The 21,832-nt window shown below is 47.1% G+C and overlaps 1 protein-coding gene across 3 annotated transcripts in view; it reads right to left on the bottom strand.

The window, feature by feature from the left end:
- pfas (phosphoribosylformylglycinamidine synthase) overlaps nucleotides 1-21,832 on the bottom strand; it is a 314,140-nt gene that overhangs the window by 37,292 nt on the left and 255,016 nt on the right. For all 3 annotated transcript variants that reach the window (XM_078209284.1, XM_078209285.1, XM_078209283.1), the window contains exon 24: nucleotides 17,659-17,854. In XM_078209284.1, the coding sequence (XP_078065410.1) occupies nucleotides 17,659-17,854 (196 nt within the window). The remainder of the gene's footprint in view (nucleotides 1-17,658; nucleotides 17,855-21,832) is intronic.

Here is a 21,832-nt window from a genome sequence, read left to right as displayed (position 1 = left end):
TCCCAAGTACCAATCCACGCCCCAAGTTCATCTACCTTGTTCCGGATGCTCCTTGCATTGAAGTAGACACACTTCAACCCACCTTCCTGTCTACCGGTACCCACCCTTGACCCGGATACCTTCCCCAATACCTCACCACCCTCACTGACTTCTGGACTACAACTCCTTTTCCCACTCCCCTGACAAATTAGTTCAGACCCCCCTGAAGAGCCGTAACAAATTTCCCTCCTAGGATATTGGTGCCCCTCTGGTTCAGGTGCACCCCGTCCTGTTTGTACAGGTCCCACCTTCCCCAGAATGTGTTCCAATTATCCACGTATCTGAAGCCCTCCCTCCTACACCATCCCTGCAACCACATGTTTAACTGCACTCTCTCCCTGTTAGACCATAGACCATAAGACATAGGAGCGGAAGTAAGGCCATTCGGCCCATCGACTCCACTCCACCATTCAATCATGGTTGATTTCAACTCCATTTACCCGCTCTCTCCCCATAGCCCTTAATTCCTTGAGAAATCAAGAATTTATCAATTTCTGTCTTGAAGACGCTCAACGTCTCGGCCTCCACAGCCCTCTGTGGCAATGAATTCCACAGACCTACCACTCTCTGGCTGAAGAAATTTCTCCTCATCTGTGTTCTAAAGTGACTCCCTTTTATTCTAAGGCTGTGCCCCCGCGTCCTAGTCTCCCCTGCTAATGGAAACAACTTCCCTACGTCCATCCTATCTAAGCCGTTCATTATCTTGTAAGTTTCTATTAGATCTCCCCTCAACCTCCTAAACTCCAATGAATATAATCCCACGATCCTCAGACGTTCATCGTATGTCAGGCCTACCATTCCTGGGATCATCCGCGTGAATCTCCGCTGGACCCGCTCCAGTGCCAGTATGTCCTTCCTGAGGTGTGGGGCCCAAAATTGCTCACAGTACTCCAAATGGGGCCTAACCAGTGCTTTATAAAGCCTCAGAAGTACATCCCTGCTTTTGTATTCCAAGCCTCTTGAGATAAATGACAACATTACATTTGCTTTCTTAATTACGGACTCAACCTGCAAGTTTACCTTTAGAGAATCCTGGACTAGGACTCCCAAGTCACTTTGCACTTTAGCATTATGAATTTTGTCACCGTTTAGAAAATAGTCCATGCCTCTATTCTTTTTTCCAAAGTGCAAGACCTCGCACTTGCCCACGTTGAATTTCATCAGCCACTTCTTGGACCACTCTCCTAAACTGTCTAAATCTTTCTGCAGCCTCCCCACCTCCTCAATACTACCTGCCCCTCCACCTATCTTTGTATCATCGGCAAACTTGGCCAGAATGCCCCCAGTCCCGTCATCTAGATCGTTAATATATAAAGAGAACAGCTGTGGCCCCAACACTGAACCTTGCGGGACACCACTTGTCACCGGTTGCCATTCTGAGAAAGAACCTTTTATCCCAACTCTCTGCCTTCTGTCTGACAGCCAATCGTCAATCCATGTTAGTACCTTGCCTCGAATACCATGGGCCCTTATTTTACTCAGCAGTCTCCCGTGAGGCACCTTGTCAAAGGCCTTTTGGAAGTCAAGATAGATAACATCCATTGGCTCTCCTTGGTCTAACCTATTTGTTATCTCTTCAAAGAACTCTAACAGGTTTGTCAGGCACGACCTCCCCTTACTAAATCCATGCTGACTTGTCCTAATCCGACCCTGCACTTCCAATAATTTAGAAATCTCATCCTTAACGATGGATTCTAGAATTTTGCCAACAACTGAGGTTAGGCTAATTGGCCTATAATTTTCCATCTTTTTTCTTGTTCCCTTCTTGAACAGTGGGGTTACAACAGCGATTTTCCAATCCTCTGGGACTTTCCCTGACTCCAGTGACTTTTGAAAGATCATAACTAACGCCTCCACTATTTCTTCAGCTATCTCCTTTAGAACTCTAGGATGTAGCCCATCTGGGCCCGGAGATTTATCAATTTTCAGACCTTTTAGTTTCTCTAGCACTTTCTCCTTTGTGATGGCAACCATATTCAACTCTGCCCCCTGACTTTCCTGAATTGTTGGGATATTACTCATGTCTTCTACTGTGAAGACTGACGCAAAGTACTTATTAAGTTCCTCAGCTATTTCCTTGTCTCCCATCACTAGATTACCAGCGTCATTTTGGAGCGGCCCAATGTCTACTTTTGCCTCCCGTTTGTTTTTAATGTATTTAAAGAAACTTTTACTATCATTCCTAATGTTACTGGCTAGCCTACCTTCATATTTGATCCTCTCCTTCCTTATTTCTCTCTTTGTTATCCTCTGTTTGTTTTTATAGCCTTCCCAATCTTCTGACTTCCCACTACTCTTTGCCACATTATAGGCTCTCTCTTTTGCCTTGATGCATTCCCTGACTTCCTTTGTCAGCCATGGCTGCCTAATCCCCCCTCTGATAACCTTTCTTTTGTTTAGGATGAACCTCTGCACTGTGTCCTCAATTACTCCCAGAAACTCCTGCCATTGCTGTTCTACTGTCTTTCCCACTAGGCTCTGCTTCCAGTCGATTTTTGTCAGTTCCTCCCTCATGCGCCTGTAATTACCTTTATTTAACTGTAGAACCTTCACATCTGATTCTGCCTTCCTTCTTTCAAATTGCAGACTGAATTCTACCATATTATGATCACTGCTTCCTAAGTGTTCCCTTACTTTTATCACGTCTGGCTCATTACATAACACTAAGTCCAGAATAGCCTGTTCCCTCGTGGGCTCCATCACAAGCTGTTCCAAAAAGCCATCCTGTAAACATTCAATGAATTCCCTTTCTTTGGGTCCACTGGCAACATTATTCACCCAGTCCACCTGCATATTGAAATCCCCCATGATCACTGTGACCTTGCCTTTCTGACATGCCCTTTCTATTTCGTGGTGCATTTTGTGCCCCTGGTCCTGACCACTGTCAGGAGGCCTGTACATAACTCCCATTATGGTTTTTTTGCCTTTGTCGTTCCTCAACTCTACCCACACAGACTCCACATCGTCTGACCCTATGTCGTTTAGTGCTATTGATTTAATTTCATTTCTAATTAACAAGGCAACCCCGCCCCCTCTACCCACCTCTCTGTCTTTTCGATAGGTTGTGAATCCCTGGATGTTTAACTGCCAGTCCTGAACCCCCTGCAACCACGTGTCTGTGATGCCTACCACATCATACCTGCCAGTCACAATCTGGGCCACAAGCTCATCTACCTTGTTCCGGACACTGCGGGCATTTAAATATAGCACCTTTAATTCCCTATTGACCGTCCCTTTTTGTTTTCGTAGTGTGGTGGACCTTGGTTTACTGAGCCTTTCCAGACACTGTGTCATATTTTGTGAGATGGGGACTATCGTAACCTCTCCTGAGCGCTGTCTTTTCGTGATTTTATGTAATCCTAAGCAGCTACGCTTCCCACTGATTCCTTCACCTCTTGGTTCCCTGACTTTCCCTTCCCCCCCAATCTCTAGTTTAAAGTCCTATTGACCACCCTATTTACTCTCTTCGCCAGAACACTGATCCCAGCTCGTTCCAGGTGGAGACCATCCCAACGGTATAGGTCCCCCCTGCCCCAAAACTGATGCCAGTGTCCCATGAAAAAGAACCCCTCTTTCCCACACCACTCTTTCAGCCACGTGTTAACTTCCCTTATTCTTGCCTCCCTATGCCAATTTGCACGTGGCTCGGGCAGTAATCCTCAACTCGCTATCACGTGGCACTGGCAACGTACCAGAGATGACCACATGTTTTGTCTTGGCTCTCAGCTTCCAGCCCAGCTCCAGAAATTCCTGCTTTAAATCCCCGTCCCTTCTCTTACCTATGTCATTGGTACCAATGTGTACCACGACTTGTGACTGTTTCCCCTCCCCCTTCAGAATCTGGAAAACACGGTCTGAGACGTCACGGACCTTGGCATCCGGTAGGCAACATACCATCCGTGAGTCTCTTTTGCTGCCACAGAACCTCCTATCTATCCCTCTAACTAACGAGTCCCCAATAACCATTGCCCTCCCGCTCTGCCCCTTACCCTCCCGAGCCACAGAGACAGACACAGTGCTGGAGATCCTCTCACTGCAGCTCACCACTGGTATGTCATCCCCCTCAACCGTATCCAAAGCGGAATACTTGTTGCTAAGGGGAACGACCACCGGGGATCCCTGCACGGACTGCTTCCTCCCAGCCCCTCTCACCGTCACCCATCTGTTTTCATTCCTCGGAGTAACTGTATCCCTAAAGCTTCTGTCTATGGCCACCTCTGCGTCCCTAATGATCCTAAGTTCATCCAACTCCAGCTCCAGTTCCCTAACACGGTTTTGGAGGAGCTGCAGATGGGTGCACTTCCCACAGGTGTAATCAGCAGGGACACTGTCATCGTCCCTCACCTCAAACATAGTGCAAGAGGAACATAGCACTGCCTGCACACCCATCCCCTCTAGATACCTTGCCAGTATCAGGTAGAAAATGCAGAAATGAATTTAAACTCACCTCTGCTCGCCCTTTCTGCCTAAGCCCTGTGAGCCAAAGCCTTATAGCTCACACTCTGCTTCCCACGCACTCAAGCCCTGTGAGCCAAAGCCTTATAGCTCATCCTCATTACAGGAAGGATGTAGAAATTATTGAAAAGGTGCAGAGAAGATTTACAAGGATGTTGCCTGGATTGGGTGGCATGCCTTATGAGGATAGGTTGAGGGAGCTCGGTCTTTTCTCCTTGGAGAGACGAAGGATGAGAGGTGACCTGATAGGTGTACAAGATGTTGAGAGGTATAGATCGGGTGGATTCTCAGAGGCTTTTTCCCAGGGCTGAAATGGCTGCTACGAGAGGACACAGGTTGAAGGTGCTGGGGAGTAGGTACAGAGGAGATGTCAGGGGTAAGTTTTTCACTCAGAGGGTGGTGGGTGAGTGGAATCGGCTGCTGTCAATGGTGGTGGAGGCAAACTCGATAGGGTCTTTTAAGAGACTTCTGGATGAGTACATGGGACTTAATAGGATTGAGGGTTATAGGTAAGCCTATATATAGACCTAGGTAGGTAGGGACATGACCGGCGCAACTTGTGGGCCGAAGGGCCTGTTTGTGCTGTAGTTTTTCTATGTTCTATGTTCTAATGGCATTTGCTACCAAATAAACCTGTTGGACTTTCACCTGGTGTTGTTAAAACTCTTACAAGGCAGATGAACTCAGGGCATGGATAAAAAAGTAAAGTTAAAGTTTATTTATTAGTCACAAGTTGTCTTACATTAAAACCACAATGAAGTTAGTGTGAAAATCCCCTAGTCGTCACACTCACTGCCTGTTCGGGTACACTGAGGGAGAATTTAGCACGGTCAATACATCTAACCAGCACGCCTTTCGGGCGGCATAGAGGTTAGCACTGCTGCCTCACAGTGCCAGGGACCCGGGTTCAATTCCCGGCTTGGGTTACTGTCTGTGTGGAGTTTGCGCACATTCTCCCCACATCTGCATGGGTTTCCTCTGGGTGCTCCGGTTTCCTCCCACAGTCTGAAAGACGTGCTGGTTCGGTGCATTGACCCGAACAGGCGCGGGAGTGTGGCGACTAGGGGAATTTCACAATAACTTCATTGCAGTGTTAATGTAAGCCTTGTGACGAATAAATAAACTTTTCTTTCAGACTGTGGGAGGAAACTGGAGCACCTGGAGGAAACCCACGCAGACATGGAGAGAAGATACAAACTCCACACAGACAGTGACCTGCACAGCTGGGAATCGATCCCGGGTCCCTGGCACTGTGAGGCAGCAGTGCTAACCACTGTACCACCATAAGTACATGGGACTGGGATATTATAGCTATTATTGAAACATGGCTAAGGGAGGGATGGGACTGGCAGCTCAATTCTCCAGGGTACAGATGCTAGGAAAGCTAGAACAGGGGGTAGGAGTTGCACTTTTGATTCTACATGGGTAGAACTCAGAAATAAGGGCGAAATCACTTTGATAGAAGTGTACTATAGGCCCCCAAATAGTCAGTGGGAAATTAAGGAGCAAATATGTAAGGAGATTAATAAGGAGAGTAAGAAAAATAGGGTGGTAATAGTAGGGGGCTTTAACTTTCCCAACATTGACTGGGATGGCCATGGTATTAGAGGTTTGGATGGAGAGAAACCTGAGTGTATTCAGGAGGAATTTCCCATTCAGTATGTGGATGGCCCGGCTAGAGAGGGGGTAAAACTTTACCTCCTCTTGGGAAATAAGGAAGGGCAGCTGACAGAAGTGTTGATGAGGGATCCCTTTGGGATAGTGACCATAATTCGATTAGTTTTAAGATAGCTACGGAGAATGATAGGTCTGGCCCAAAAGTCAAAATGCTAAATTGGAGCAAGGCCAATTTTGATGGTATTACAAAGAACAAAGAAAAGTACAGCACAGGAACAGGCCCTTTGGCTCTCCAAACTTGCACCGATCATGATGCCTGCCTGCACTAAAACTGTATGCACTTAGAGTCCGTATCCTCACATTCATAGAACATAGAACATTACAGCGCAGAACAGGCCCTTCGGCCCACGATGTTGCACCGACCAGTTAAAAAAAAAAACTGTGACCCTCCAACCTAAACCAATTTCTTTTCGTCCATGAACCTATCTACGGATCTCTTAAACGCCCCCAAACTAGGCGCATTTACTACTGATGCTGGCAGGGCATTCCAATCCCTCACCACCCTCTGGGTAAAGAACCTACCCCTGACATCGGTTCTATAACTACCCCCCCTCAATTTAAAGCCATGCCCCCTCGTGCTGGATTTCTCCATCAGAGGAAAAAGGCTATCACTATCCACCCTATCTAAACCTCTAATCATCTTATATGTTTCAATAAGATCCCCTCTTAGCCGCCGCCTTTCCAGCGAAAACAATCCCAAATCCCTCAGCCTCTCCTCATAGGATCTCCCCTCCATACCAGGCAACATCCTGGTAAACCTCCTCTGCACCCTCTCCAAAGCCTCCACATCCTTCCTGTAATGTGGGGACCAGAACTGCACACAGTACTCCAAGTGCGGCCGCACCAGAGTTGTGTACAGTTGCAACATAACGCTACGACTCCTAAATTCAATCCCCCTACCAATAAACGCCAAGACACCATATGCCTTCTTAACAACCTTATCTACTTGATTCCCAACTTTCAGGGATCTATGCACACATACACCTAGATCCCTCTGCTCCTCCACACTATTCAAAGTCCTCCCGTTAGCCCTATACTCAACACATCTGTTATTCCTACCAAAGTGAATTACCTCACACTTCTCCGCATTAAACTCCATCCGCCACCTCTCGGCCCAACTTTGCAACCTGTCTAAGTCTTCCTGCAAACTACGACACCCTTCCTCACTGTCTACCACACCACCGACTTTGGTGTCATCAGCAAATTTGCTAATCCACCCAACTATACCCTCATCCAGATCATTAATAAATATTACAAACAGCAGTGGCCCCAAAACAGATCCCTGAGGTACACCACTTGTAACCGCACTCCATGATGAATATTTACTATCAACCACCACCCTCTGTTTCCTATCCGCTAGCCAATTCCTGATCCAATTTCCTAGATCACCCCCAATCCCATACATCTGCATTTTCTGCAGAAGCCTACCATGGTGAACCTTATCAAACGCCTTACTAAAATCCATATATACCACGTCCACTGCCTTGCCCCCATCCACCTCCTTGGTCACTTTCTCAAAAAACTCAATAAGGTTAGTAAGGCACGACCTACCTGCTCCCACCACCTCCCCAGGCAGTGCATTCGACATTCACCACCCTCTGTGTAAAAAAACTTGCCTCACACATCGCATCTAAACTTTTCCCCATGCACCTTAAACCTATGTCTCCGAGTACTTGACTTTTCTACCCTAGGAGAGAGCATCTGAATATCCACTCTGTCCATGCCACTCATAATCTTGTAAACCTCTATCAGGTCACCCCTCAACCTCCATTGTTCCAGTGAGAACAAACCGAGTTTATCCAACCTCTCCTCATAGCTAATACCCTCCAGACCAGGCAACAACCTGGTAAACCTCTTCTGTACCCTCTCCAAAGCATCCACATCCTTCTAGCAGTATGGCAACCAGAATTATATACAATATTCCAAATGAGGCCTAACTAAGGCTCTGTACAGCTGCAGCATGACCTGCCAATTTTTACACTCAATGTCCTGACTGATGAAGGCAAGCATGCCACATGCTTTCTTGACTACGTTATCCACCCGCGTTGCCACTTTCAGTGATCAGTGGACATGTACACCCAGATCTCTCTGCCTGTCAATACTCCTAAGGGTCCTACCAATTACTGCGTAATTCCTACATGCATTGGACCTTCCAAAATGCATTATCTCACACTTGTCCGGAGTAAATTCCACAATCCATTTCTCTGCCCAAGTCTCCAACTGGTCTATATCTTGCTGTATCTTCTGACAATCCTCTTCACTACCTGCAATTCCACCAATTTTTGTGTCATCTGCAAACTTACTAATCAGACCAGCTACATTTTCCTCCAAATCATTTATATATCCTACGACCAACAAAGGTCCCAGAACTGATCCCTGTGGAACACCGCTAGTCACAGCCTTCCATTCAGAAAAGCATCCCTCTATTGCTACCCTCTGTCTTCTATGGCCAAGCCGGTTCTGTATCCATCTTGCCAGCTCTCCTCTGATCCCGTGTGACTTCACCTTTCGTACCAGTCCATCATGAGGTACCTTGTCAAAGGCTTTATTGAAGTCCATGTATACAACATCTATCATCTTTGTCACTTCCTCGAAAAACTCGATCAAGTTAGTGAAGCACGACCTCCTCTTCATAAAACCATGCTGTCTATCACTAATAAGTCCATTTGTTGTATTAGACAGGAACTTTCAAAAGTTGATTGGGGTAGTCTGTTGGAAGGCAAAGGGACAGCTGGTAAGGGAGGCTTTCAAAAGTGTGTTAACCAGGGTTCAGGGTAAGCACATTTCTTTTAGAGTGAAGGGTAAGGCTGGTAGAAGTAGGGAACCTTGGTGACTCACTATATTGAGGCCCTGGTCAAAAAGAAGAAGGAGGCACATGATATGCATAGGCAGCTGGGATCAAATGGATCCTTTGGAGAGTATAGAGGGTGTAGGAGTAGAGTTAAGAGAGAAATCAGGAGGGCAAAAAGAGGACACAGATTGTTTTGGCAGATAAGGCAAAGGAGAATACAAAGAGCTACAAATACATAAAGGGCAAAAGAGTAACTAGGGAGGGAGTAGGGCTTCTTAAGGAATCACAAGGTCATCCAGGTGCGGATCCACAAGAGATGGGTGGAATCCTAAATGAATATTTCTCATCAGTATTTACTGTTGAGAATAGCGTGGATGTTAGGGAACTTGGGGAAATAAATAGTGATGTCTTGAGGAGTGTACATATTACAGAGAAGGAGATGCTGGAAATCAAGTGCATCAAGGTAGATAAATCCCTGGGACCTGATGAAATGTATCCCAGGATACATGTATGGGAGGCCAGGGAGGAAATTGCAGGTCGCCTAGCAGAGGTATTTGAATCGTTGACACCACAGGTGAGGTGCCTGAAGATTGGAGGGTGGCAAATGTTGTGCCTTTGCTTTAGACGGGCTGCAGGGAAAAGCCTGGGAGCTACAGGCTGGTGAGCCTAACATCATAGAATCATAGAAACCCTACAGTGCAGAAGGAGGCCATTCGGCCCATCGAGTCTGCACCGACCACAGTCCCTCCCAGGCCCTACCCCCACATATTTACCCGCTAATCCACGCATCCCAGGACTCTAAGGGGCAATTTTTAACCTGGCCAATCAACCTAACCCGCACATCTTTGGACTGTAGTGGGTAATTGTTCTGTAGTGGGTAATTGTTCAAAGGTTTTCTGAGAGACAGGATCGACAGGCATTTAGAGAAGCAATGACTGATGGGGGAGTCAACATGGCTTTGTGAGTGAAAAATCATGATTCATGAATTTGATCGAGTTTTTTGAAGGGAAACCAAGAAGGTTGATGAGAGCAGTGCAGTTGATGTTGTCGACATGGACTTTAGCAAGGCCTTTGCACAAGGTTAAATCTCACAGGATCCAGGGTGAGGTAGTCAAATGGATACAAAATCGGCTTGATGACAGAAGACAGAGGGTGGTTGCAGAGGGTTGTTTTTCATACTGGAGACCTGTGACCAGCAGAGCCTGAGGAATTGGTGCTGGGTCTACTGTTATTTGTCATTTATATTAATGATTTGGATGAGCGTTTAGAAGGCAAGTTTGCAGGTGACATCAAATTGGTGGCATAGTGGACAGTGAAGAAGGTTATCTTGGATTGTAACAAAATCTTGATCAATTGGGCCAATGGGCTGATGAATGACAGATGGAGTTTAATTTAGAAAAATGTGACGTGATGCATTTTGGTAGATCGAATCAGGGCAAGACTTACTCAGTTAATGATAGGGTGTTGGGGAGAGTTTCAGTACAAAGAGATCTAGGGGTACAGTTTCATTGGTCAGAACATTGAATACAGGAGTTGGGACATCTTGTTGAAGACATTGGTAAGGCCGCACTTGGAATACTGTGTACAGTTCTGGTCACCCTATTATAGAAAGGATATTATTAAACTCGAAAGAGTGCAGAAAAGATTTACTAGGATGCAGTTAATGTAAGTCTACTTGTGACCAATAAATAAACATTAACACTGCAATGAAGTTACTGTGAAAATCCCCTGGTCGCTACACTCCGGCGGCTGTTCAGGTACACCGAGGGTGAATTTAGCATGGCCAATCAACCTAACCTGCACACCTTTGGACTGTGGTAGGAAACCGGAGGAACCCACGTAGACATGGGGAGAACATGCAAACTCCACACAGACAGTGACCCAAGTCAGGAAACGAAGACGGGTCCCTGGCGCTGTGAGGCAACAGTGCTAACCACTGTGCCGCCGTGTGGTCATTCTGTATTGATCAGGCGAATCGGACCAGTGGTCACTCTGTATTGACTGCGGGGATCGGACCAGTGGTCAATCTATTGACCGGGAGGATCGGATCAGTGGTCACTGTATTGACCGGGGGGGGGGGAATTGGACCAGCGATCAATCTATTGACCGGGGGATCAGACCAGTGGTCACTCTGTATTGACCAGGAGTTCAGATCAGTGGTCAATCTATTGACTGGGGGGATCGGACCAGTGGTCATTCTGTGTTGACTGGGGGTTCATATCAGTGGTCACTTTGTATTGACAGGGAGGGGTCTGACCAGTGGTCACTATGTACGTACTGGGGATCGGATCAGATCAGGGGTCACTCTCTATTAAACAGTGTGGTCTGATCGGTGTCAATCAGGATTGTCTGGGGGCTTCTGCTCAGCGTCAACTCTGTATTGAGCAGTGGGATTTGAGATCGGGGTCACTCAGTATTGACCAGGGTGTTCAGATCAGCGGTCATCTTGTATTGACTGGGAGTTTCAGATCAGGGTTCAATCTTTATTAACGGGGGGGGGGGGGGTTCTGATTAGCAGTCACGCTGTATTGACCGGGTGGATCGGACCAATGGTCACTATTGACCAGGGGTTCTGATCAGGGTCATTCTTGTTGTGAAGTTGATTTTGTGAAGCTGGAATTTGATGTTGATAAAAAAATTGTAAATAAGACTAGAGGGAAAAGAACATTGTGTGGTCCCTTTAAAAGCTGGTATGTTTGTTTCAGTGCTTAGAGGGTTAAAAAGCAAAGTATATCCAAAGTTCGGGATGAAACATTTGTATCAAAAAGTCAAACAGTAGTCTTGACAAGACAACCTGTTGTTGTTTGAATTTTGCACTCCGCTACAAAGAATCTATAAGATTTGAATGAGATGTTGACAACAGCAGATCAATCCTATTGGAGAAAAAGTGATGGGTCATCACAGATATAAAAGAGAGTGCAAGGGGAAAAAACAGCAGATAGCAACTGCCACCTCTCAAGCCTTGAGGGGGAGAGAGCAAATGTCAATTGCTAAGAGCTATGAGTTCTCAGCTCTCACTCTATCAGCTTTGTATATGTCTTAAGAGAAAGCACCATCTAACCAACGAAAGGTACCAAATCAGAAAGAACTTACAGATGGGGAAATCAATGGGGAAAGTTCAGAAGGTTCCAAAAAACCCAAAACCTGGTTGTATATTTTTTTGAGAGTGACTAAATTCTATCATTACTTTTTTGTGTTCATGAATGGGCATTGTATTTATTTGAACAGCGTTCCAGTAGAATCTTATTTTTATGCGGTATATTACTTGTTTAAAGTTCCCTTTTAGTTAAATAAATTAACATAGAAAATAGAACACAGAACAGTACAGCACAATACAGGCCCTTCGGCCCTCGATGTTGTGCCGAGCTTTATCTGAAACCAAGATCAAGCTATCCCACTCCCTATCATCCTGGTGTGCTCCATGTGCCTATCCAATAACCGCTTGAAAGTTCCTAAAGTGTCTGACTCCACTATCACAGCAGGCAGTCCATTCCACACCCCAACCACTCTCTGAGTAAAGAACCTACCTCGGACATCCCTCCTATATCTCCCACATGAACCTTATAGTTATGTCCCCTAATAACAGCTATATCCACCCGAGGTTAGTCTCTGAACGTCCACTCTATCTATCCCCCTCATCATCTTATAAACCTCGATTAAGTCATCTCTCATCCTCCTCCACTAAAGAGAAAAGCCCTAGCTCCCTCAACCTTTCCTCATAAGACCTACCCTCCAAACCAGGCAGCATCCCGGTAAATCTCCTCTTGCACTCTCTCCAATGCTTCCACATCCTTCTTATAGTGAGGTGACCAGAACTGCACACAATATTCCAAATGTGGTCTCACCAAGATCCTGTACAGTTGCAGCATAACCCCACGGCTCTTAAACTCAAACCTCGTTAATAAACGCTAACACACTATAGACCTTCTTCACGGCTCTATCCACTTGAGTGGCAACCTTCAGAGATCTGTGGATATAAACCCTAAGATCTCTCTGTTCCTCCACATTCCTCAGAACCCTGCCGTTGACCCTGTAATCCGCATTCAAATTTGCCCTCCCAAAATAAATAACCTCGCACTTATCAGGGTTAAACTCCATCTGCCATTTTTTGGCCCAGCTCTGCATCCTATCAATGTCTCTTTGCAGCCTACAACAGCCCTCCACCTCATCCACTACTCCACCAATCTTGGTGTCATCAGCAAATTTACTGACACACCCTTCAGCCCCCTCCTCCAAGTCATTGATAAAAATCACAAATAGCAGAGGACCCAGCACTGATCCCTGTGGTACACCGCTGGTAACTGGTCTCCAGTCTGAAAATTTTCCATCCACCACCACCCTCTGTCTTCTGTGAGATAGCGCATATTGACACAGACATCAAGTTTCTATGTAACTTGATTTTGTGTCTCTGTGCACTGTTTGAGAGCACATTTCCACTCCATCTGACGAAGGAGCAGCGCTCCGAAAGCTTATGGCATTTGCTACCAAATAAACCTGTTGGACTTTAACCTGGTGCTGTGAGACTTCTTTCTATGAAATAGCCAGTTACTTATCCAATCGGCCAAATTTCCCTCTATCCCACACCTCCTTACTTTCTTCATGAGCCGACCATGGGGAACCTTATCAACCGCCTTACTAAAATCCATGTATACAACATCAACTACTCTACCTTCATCGACACACTCAGTTACCTCCTCAAAGAATTCAATCAATTTTGTGAGGCAAGACTTACCCTTCACAAATCCATGCTGACTATCACGGATTAAGCTGCATCTTTCCAAATGGTCATAAATCCTATCCCTCAGGACCTTTTCCATTAACTTACTGACCACCGAAGTAAGACTAACTTGGCCTATAATTACCAGGGTCATTCCTATTCCCTTTCTTGAACAGAGGAACAACATTCGCCACTCTCCAGTCCGCTGGCACTATCCCTGTAGACAGTGAGGACCCAAAGATCAAAGCCAAAGGCTCTGCAATCTCATCCCTTGCCTCCCAAAGAATCCTAGGATATATCCCATCTGGCCCAGGGGACTTATCGACCCTCAGGTTTTTCAAAATTGCTAATAAACCTTCCCTCAGAACATCTACCTCCTCCAGCCTATCAGCCTGTATCCCATTCTCATCCTCAAAAACATGGTCCCTCTCCTTGGTGAACACTGAAGAAAAGTATTTATTCATCGCCTCTCCTATCTCTTCTGACTCCATGCACAAGTTCCCACTACTATCCTTGACCGGACCTAACCTCACCCTGTTCATTCTTTTATTTCTCACATAAGAGTAAAAAGCCTCGGAGTTTTCCTTGATCCGACCCACCAAGGACTTCTCATGCCCCCTCCTAGCTCTCCTAAGCCCTTTTTTTAAGCTCATTCCTTGCTACCTTGTAACCCTCAAGCGACCCAACTGAACCTTGTTTTCTCATCCTTACGTACGCTTCCTTTTTCCTCTTGACAAGACATTCAACCTCTTTTGTGAACCATGGTTCCCTCACTCGGCCATTTCCTCCCTGCCTGACAGGGACATACCATCAAGGACACTCAGTATTTGTTACTTGAACAAGCTCCACTTTTCATTTGTGCCTTTCCCTGACAGTTTCTGTTCCCATCTTATGCTCCCTAATTTTTGCCTAAACGCATCATAATTACCCCTCCCCCAATTATAAACCTTGCCCTGTCGTAAGGCCCTATCCCTCTCCATTGCAATAATGAAAGACACCGAATTGTGGTCACTATCTCCAAAGTGCTCTCCTACAACCAAATCTAACACCTCGCCCGGTTCATTACCCAGTACCAAGTCCAATGTGGCCCCACCTCTTGTCGGCCTATCCACATATTGTGTCAGGAAACCCTCCTGCACACACTGTACAAAAACTGCCCCATCCGAACTATTCGACCTATAAAGGTTCCAATCAATGTTTGGAAAGTTAAAGTCACCCAAGACAACTACCCTGTGACCTCCACACCTATCCATAATCTGCTTTGCAATTTCTTCCTCCACATCTCTATTACTATTTGGGGGCCTATAGAAAACCCCCAACAATGTGACTGCTCCTTTCCTATTTCTAACTTCAGCCCATATTACCTCAGTAGGCAGATCCCCCTCGAACTGCTTTTCAGCAGCCGTTAAACTATCCTTGATTAACAATGCTACTCCTCCACCTCTTTTACCACCTTCCCTACTCTTACTGAAACATCTATACCCCGGAACTTCCAACAACCATTCCTGTCCCTATTCTTACCATGTCTCCGTAATGGCCACAACATCGTAGTCCCAAGTACCAATCCACGCTCCAAGTTCACCTACCTTATTCCGGATGCTCCTTGCATTGAAGTAGACACACTTCAACCCACCTTCCTGTCTACTGGTACACTCCTGCGACCTTGATACCCTCCTCAGTACCTCACTACACTCAACACTGGATGTTGAGGGTTCATCTTAAAGTGAGTGTCAGGCATTTCTGTTAGTTAACCACTAAATATTACTGAAGGACTTAGGTGGATTGGCCATGCTAAATTGACCCCTAGTGTCAGGGGGACTAGCTAGAGTAAATGCATGGGGTTATGGGGATAGGGCTTGGCTGGGATTATTGTTGGCGCTGAATGGCCTTCTTCTGCACTATAGGGATTCTATGACCGTTCACCTTCTCACACACTTTTAACAGATTACGAGGCGAGGTATTCCTCTTTGGGAACTCGGCGTTATGTCTAAAAAGGGGACCAATCTCTGCGTCGTAACACACTGTATTGACCGGGGTTTCTGATCAGCGGTCACTCTATATTGACTGGGGATTCAGATCCAAGGTCACTCTATATTGACTGGTGGGGTCTGATCGGGGTCAATCAGTATTGACCGGGTGGATCTGATCGGGGCTAATCAGTATTGCCTGGGGGCTTCTGCTCAGGGGTCACTCTGAATTGACTGGGGATTCTGATCAGAGGTCACTTCGTATGGACCGGGGGATCGGATCTGTGGTCACTTTGTATTGACTGGGGGGGGGGGGGCGGGGGGGCGGAAGAATCGGATCAGCTGTTGCTCTGTATTGACTGGGCGGATCGGACCAGTGGTCACTCTATATTGATCAGGGTTTCTGATCAGGGGGTTACTCTGTTTTGACCGGGGACTGTGGTGGAGGGGTGTCACTTGGTTTGATCAGGATTTCGGAAAGGGTCTGACTGAGGGTGTTATTCATTAGTGATCAGGGGGTCAGAGTTGGTCACTCATAGTTGTCGTGAGGTTGTGTGGGGAGGTGATCACACTTGAACCACGATGTGTTTGTGGGGGTTTCAGGAGTTCAATATTGATCGATCAGTGGTTGTGAGAAGAGGTCACATATTGACCAGGGTGAGGGGGGGGGGGGGGGAGGGAGGTTACAAGGATGTCACCCAGGGGTCATGGGGGGAGGGGAGGTCACTCGGTATTCACCAGGGGTCATGGGAGGGTCACTTGGTATTGACTATGTTTTTCTGGGGAAGGGGGGGGGTCACTCGGTATTGACCAGGGGTCACGGAGGGTCACTCGGTATTGACCAGGGGTCACGGAGGGTCACTCGGTATTGACCAGGGGTCACGGAAGGTCACTCGGTATTGACCAGGGGTCACGGAGGGTCACTCGGTATTGACCAGGGGTCACGGAGGGTCACTCGGTATTGACCAGGGGTCACGGAGGGTCACTCGGTATTGACCAGGGGTCACGGAGGGTCACTCGGTATTGACCAGGGGTCACGGAGGGTCACTCGGTATTGACCAGGGGTCACGGAGGGTCACTCGGTATTGACCAGGGGTCACGGAGGGTCACTCGGTATTGACCAGGGGTCACGGAGGGTCACTCGGTATTGACCAGGGGTCACGGAGGGTCACTCGGTATTGACCAGGGGTCACGGAGGGTCACTCGGTATTGACCAGGGGTCACGGAAGGTCACTCGGTATTGACCAGGGGTCACGGAGGGTCACTCGGTATTGACCAGGGGTCACGGAGGGTCACTCGGTATTGACCAGGGGTCACGGAGGGTCACTCGGTATTGACCAGGGGTCACGGAGGGTCACTCGGTATTGACCAGGGGTCACGGAGGGTCACTCGGTATTGACCAGGGGTCACGGAGGGTCACTCGGTATTGACCAGGGGTCACGGAGGGTCACTCGGTATTGACCAGGGGTCACGGAGGGTCACTCGGTATTGACCAGGGGTCACGGAGGGTCACTCGGTATTGACCAGGGGTCACGGAGGGTCACTCGGTATTGACCAGGGGTCACGGAGGGTCACTCGGTATTGACCAGGGGTCACGGAGGGTCACTCGGTATTGACCAGGGGTCACGGAGGGTCACTCGGTATTGACCAGGGGTCATGGAAGGCCACGCAGTGTTTACCAGGGGTCATGGAGTGTCACTTGGTGTTCACCAGAGGTCACGGAAGGTCACTCGGTATTCGCCAGGGGTTATGGGAGTACTTGGTATTGACCAGGGGTCATGGCGGGGTCACTCAGTATTGACCAGGGGTCATGGAGGGATCACTTGTATCAATTATGGGTCAGGGAGGGGGTTACTTGTATTGACCATGGGTCATGGCGGGGTCACTTGGTTTTGACCAGCGGTTATGGGGGGGGGGGGGTCAGCCAGTATTGACCAGTGGTCACAGAGGAGGTCATTATTGACCAATGGTGTCACAGGTTGCCGTTTGCAAGACTGATCTCACACACTCACCGAAGCAGGATGGACTGGGCTGGAAGCTGAGCTTGTATTGGGGAGCAGTGCGATGTTCCATGCTCCTCTCCTCCGCCTCCACACAGATCCGATTTGACTGTAACTTCTCCAGCTGGAAACTGGTCTCCTCCCACCAGGATCGGACAGTGGCTATTGTCTCCGAAAGAATTTCCTCGCCATTCACTTGCACGCTCACCTATGAAAGTGACAATGATAAATATAGTCAACAAACCAAGGAGATGAACCCCTCCCACCAGTACTTTCACTGTTGCCGAGATTTGTGCCCTGCAGACAGTCAGTTGTTCTCTGTGTTCTGGGGTCTCTGATAAAACAGTTGCTACCCGTGTTCTGTGGTCTCTGATAAATCCCAATGTTCTGGGGTCTCTGATAATTCACTTCCCGTGTTCTGCAGTCTGTGATAAAACAGTTGCTCCCATGTTCTGGGGTCTCTGATAAAATAGTCGCTTACCATGTTCAGGAGTCTCAGATGAGAGAGTCGCTTCCTGTGGTTTAGGATCTCTGATTAAACAGTCACTCCCAAAATTTGGGGGTTTCCGAAAAACAGTTGCTCCCAAAGTTCTGAGTCTCTGATACAACAGGTTCTCCCGATGTTCTGGGATCTCTGATAAAAACAGTTGCACCGCGTGTTTTGGGCTCTCAGATGAAAAAGAGTCGCTCACTTTGTTCTGCAGACTCTGATAGAACAGTTGCTCCCAATGTACTGGGGTCTCTGATGAAGCAGTCACTCCCCGTGTTCTGGGGTCTCTGATAAAACAGGTGCTCCCCATGTACTGGGGTCTCTGATAAATCAGGCACTCACCATGTTCTGGGATCTCTGATCAAGCAGGCGCTCTCCGCGTTCTGGTGTCTCTGATAGAACAGTCGCTCCCTGTTTTCTGGTGTCTGATAAAACAGTCACTCCTCATGTTCTGGGGTCTCTGATGAAGCAGGCGCTCCCCGTGTTCTGGGGTCTCTGATAAAAAGTCACCCTCAAAATTCAGGGGTCTCTGATAAAACAGTCGCTCCCTGCGTCCTGGGGTCTCTGATAAAAAAGTCGCTCCCCGTGTTCTTGGGTCTCTGAAAAAACCACTCACAATGTTCAGGGTTCTCTGATAAAACAGTCCCTCACGGTCTCCTGGGGTCTCTGATAAAATAGTTGCTCTGCATGTCCTGGGCACTCTGATACAACAGGCTCTTCCCATTTTCTGGGATCTCTGATAAAACAGTCGTTCCTAATGTTCTGAGGTCTCTGATAAAACAGTTGCTCCCCATTTTCTCGGGGCTCTTTTAAAACAGTCATTCCCTGTGTTCTGGGGCCTCTCATAAAACAGATGCTTCCCCTCTTCTGGGGTAGCTAATAAAACAGTCGCTCCCAAGATTTGGGGTCTCTGATTAAACAGTCGCTCCGGTGTTATGGGGACTCGGATGAAATAGTCGTTCCCAATGTTCTGGGGTCTCTGATAAACACTCACTCCCAATCTTCAGGAGTCTCTGATAAAACAGGCCCATGTTCTGGGGACTTGGATAAAACAAGCTTTTTTCATTTTCTGGGATCTCTGCTAAAGCAGTTGTTCCTTGTGTTCTGGGGTCTCCGATAAAACAGGTGCTCCCTGTGTCCTGGTGTCTTTGATACAACAGGCTTTTCCCATTTTCTGGGATCTCTGATAAAGCAGTTGCTCATTGTGTTCTGGGGTCTCTGATACAACAGGTTCTCTCTATGATCTGTGATCACTGATAAAACAGTTGCTCCCAATGTTCTATGGTCTCTGATAAAAGTCACTCTCAAAATTCAGGAGTCTCTGATAAAACAGTTGCTTCCGAGTTCTGGGGTCTCTGATAAAGTAGTCGCTCCCCTTGTCCTGGAGTCTCTGATAAATCAGGCGCTCCCCATAGTCATAGAAACTGTCGCTCCCCGTGTTCTGGGGTCTCTGGTAAAATAGTCGCTTCCCTTGTTCTGGGGTCTCTGATAAAACCGTCACTCTCAATGTTCTGGGGTCTCCGATCAAACATCGCTTCCTGTGTCCTCGGGTCTCTGATAAAACAGTTGCTCCCTGTGTCCTGAGATCTCTGATACAACAGGCTCTTCCCATTTTCTGGGGCCTCTCATGAAGCAGGTACATCCCCTGTTTTGGGGTCTCTGATTAAAGCAGTCACTCCCAAAATTCAGCAACAGGCCCTTCAGCCCAACTTGCCCATGCCACCCTTTTTTTAAAAACCCCTAAGCTAGTTCCAACTGCCCGCATTTGGCCCATATCCCTCTATACCCATATTACCCATGTAACTGTCTAAACTGCTTTTTAAAAGACAAAATTGTACCCGGCTCTACTACCACCTCTGGCAGCTTGTTCCAGACACCCACTACCCTCTGTGTGAAAAAATTGCCCCTCTGGAGCCTTTTATATCTCTGCCCTCTCACCTTAAACCTATGCCCTTTAGTTTTAGACTCCCCTACGTTTGGGAAAAGATATTGACTATCTAGCTGATCTATGCCCCTCATTATTTTATAGACCTCTATAAGATCACCACTTAACCATCTACACTCCAGAGAAAAAAGTCCCAGTTTATCCAGCCTCTCCTTATAACTCAAACCATCAAGTCCCGGTAGCATCCTAGTAAATCTCTTCTGCTCTCTTTCTAGTTTAATGATATCCTTTCTACGATAGGGTGACCAGAACTGTACGCAGTATTCCAAGTGTGGCCTTACCAATGTCTTGTACAACTTCCAACAAGACGTCCCAACTCCTGGATTCAATGTTCTGACCAATGAAACTACGCATGCTGAATGACTTCCTCACCACTCTGTCCACCTTGACTCCACTTTCAAGGAGCTATGAACCTGTACTCCTAGATCTCTTTGTTCTGTAACTCTCCCCAACGCCCTACCATTAACTGAGTAAGTCCTGCCTTGGTTCAAAGGAGAATCCAAAGAGCTTCTACAAATACACAAAGGGCAAAAGAGTAACAAGGGAGAGAGGCCCTCTTAAGGATCAACAAGGTCATCTATGCGTGGATCACAAGGGATACGTGAGATCCTAAATGAATATTTCTCATCAGTATTTGAGAAAAGCATGGATGTTAGGAAACTTGGGGAAATAAATAGTGATGTCTTGAGGAGTGTACATATTACAGAGAAGGAGGTGCTGGAAGTCTTAAAGCGCATCAAGGTAGATAAATCCCCAGGACCTGATTAAATATATCCTAGGCTATTGTGGGAGGCGAGGGAGGAAATTGCGGGTCCCCTCGCAGAGATGTTTGAATCATCGATAGTCACAGGTGAGGTGCCTGAAGATTGGAGAGTGGCAAATGTTGTGCATTTCTTTAAAAAGGGCTGCAGGGAAAAGAAAAGCCTGGGAACTACAGGTCAGTGAGCCTCACATCTGTGGTGGGTAAGTTGTTGGATTTATCTACCTTGATGCGCTTTAAGACTTCCAGCACCACTTCCTCTGTAAAATGTACACTCCTCAAGACATCACTATTTATGTCCCCAAGTTCCCTTACATCCATGCTTTTCTCAAAAGTATGTTCTGGGGTCTCTGATAAAACAGTCGCTCCCAATGTTCTGCAGTCTCTGATAAAACAGGCACTCCCCGTGTTCTGGGATCACTAATGAATCAGGTGCTCCCCGTGTTCTGGGGTCTCTGATGAATCAGGTGCTCCCCATGTTCAGGGGTTTCTGATAACAAAGTCACTCTCAAAATTCAGGGGTCTCTGATAAAACAGTCGCTCCCGTGTTCTCGGGTCTCTGATAAAACAGTCATTCCCCATGTTCTGGGATCTCGGAAAAACAGGCACTCCCTGTGTCCTGGGACTTCTGATAAAACAGTCACTCCCCGTGTTCTGGGGTCTCGGATACAAGAGGCTCTTCCCATTTTCTGGGATCTCTGATAAAACAATCATTCAACGTGTTGTGGAGTCTCTGATAAACAGGCACTTCCCACGTTATGGGGTCTCATAAAACAGTCGCTCCCAATATTTGGGGATCTGTCGTTCCCCATCTTGTGGGGAGTCTGGCAAAACAGGTGCTTCCCACGTTCTGGGGTCTCTGATAAAACCGTCGCTACCAATATTTGGGGTCTCTGATAAAACAGTCACTCCCAATATTTGGGGGTCTCTGAATAAACAGGCGCTCCCAATGTTCTGGGGTCTCAGACAACAGATTCTCCCAATGTGCTGG

This window comes from Mustelus asterias, chromosome 3 (assembly GCF_964213995.1).
Source record: "Mustelus asterias chromosome 3, sMusAst1.hap1.1, whole genome shotgun sequence".
Classification (NCBI taxonomy): Eukaryota; Metazoa; Chordata; class Chondrichthyes; order Carcharhiniformes; family Triakidae; genus Mustelus; species Mustelus asterias.
Note: the sequence above shows the minus strand (reverse complement) of the source record. Positions and strands in the feature narration are given on the sequence as shown.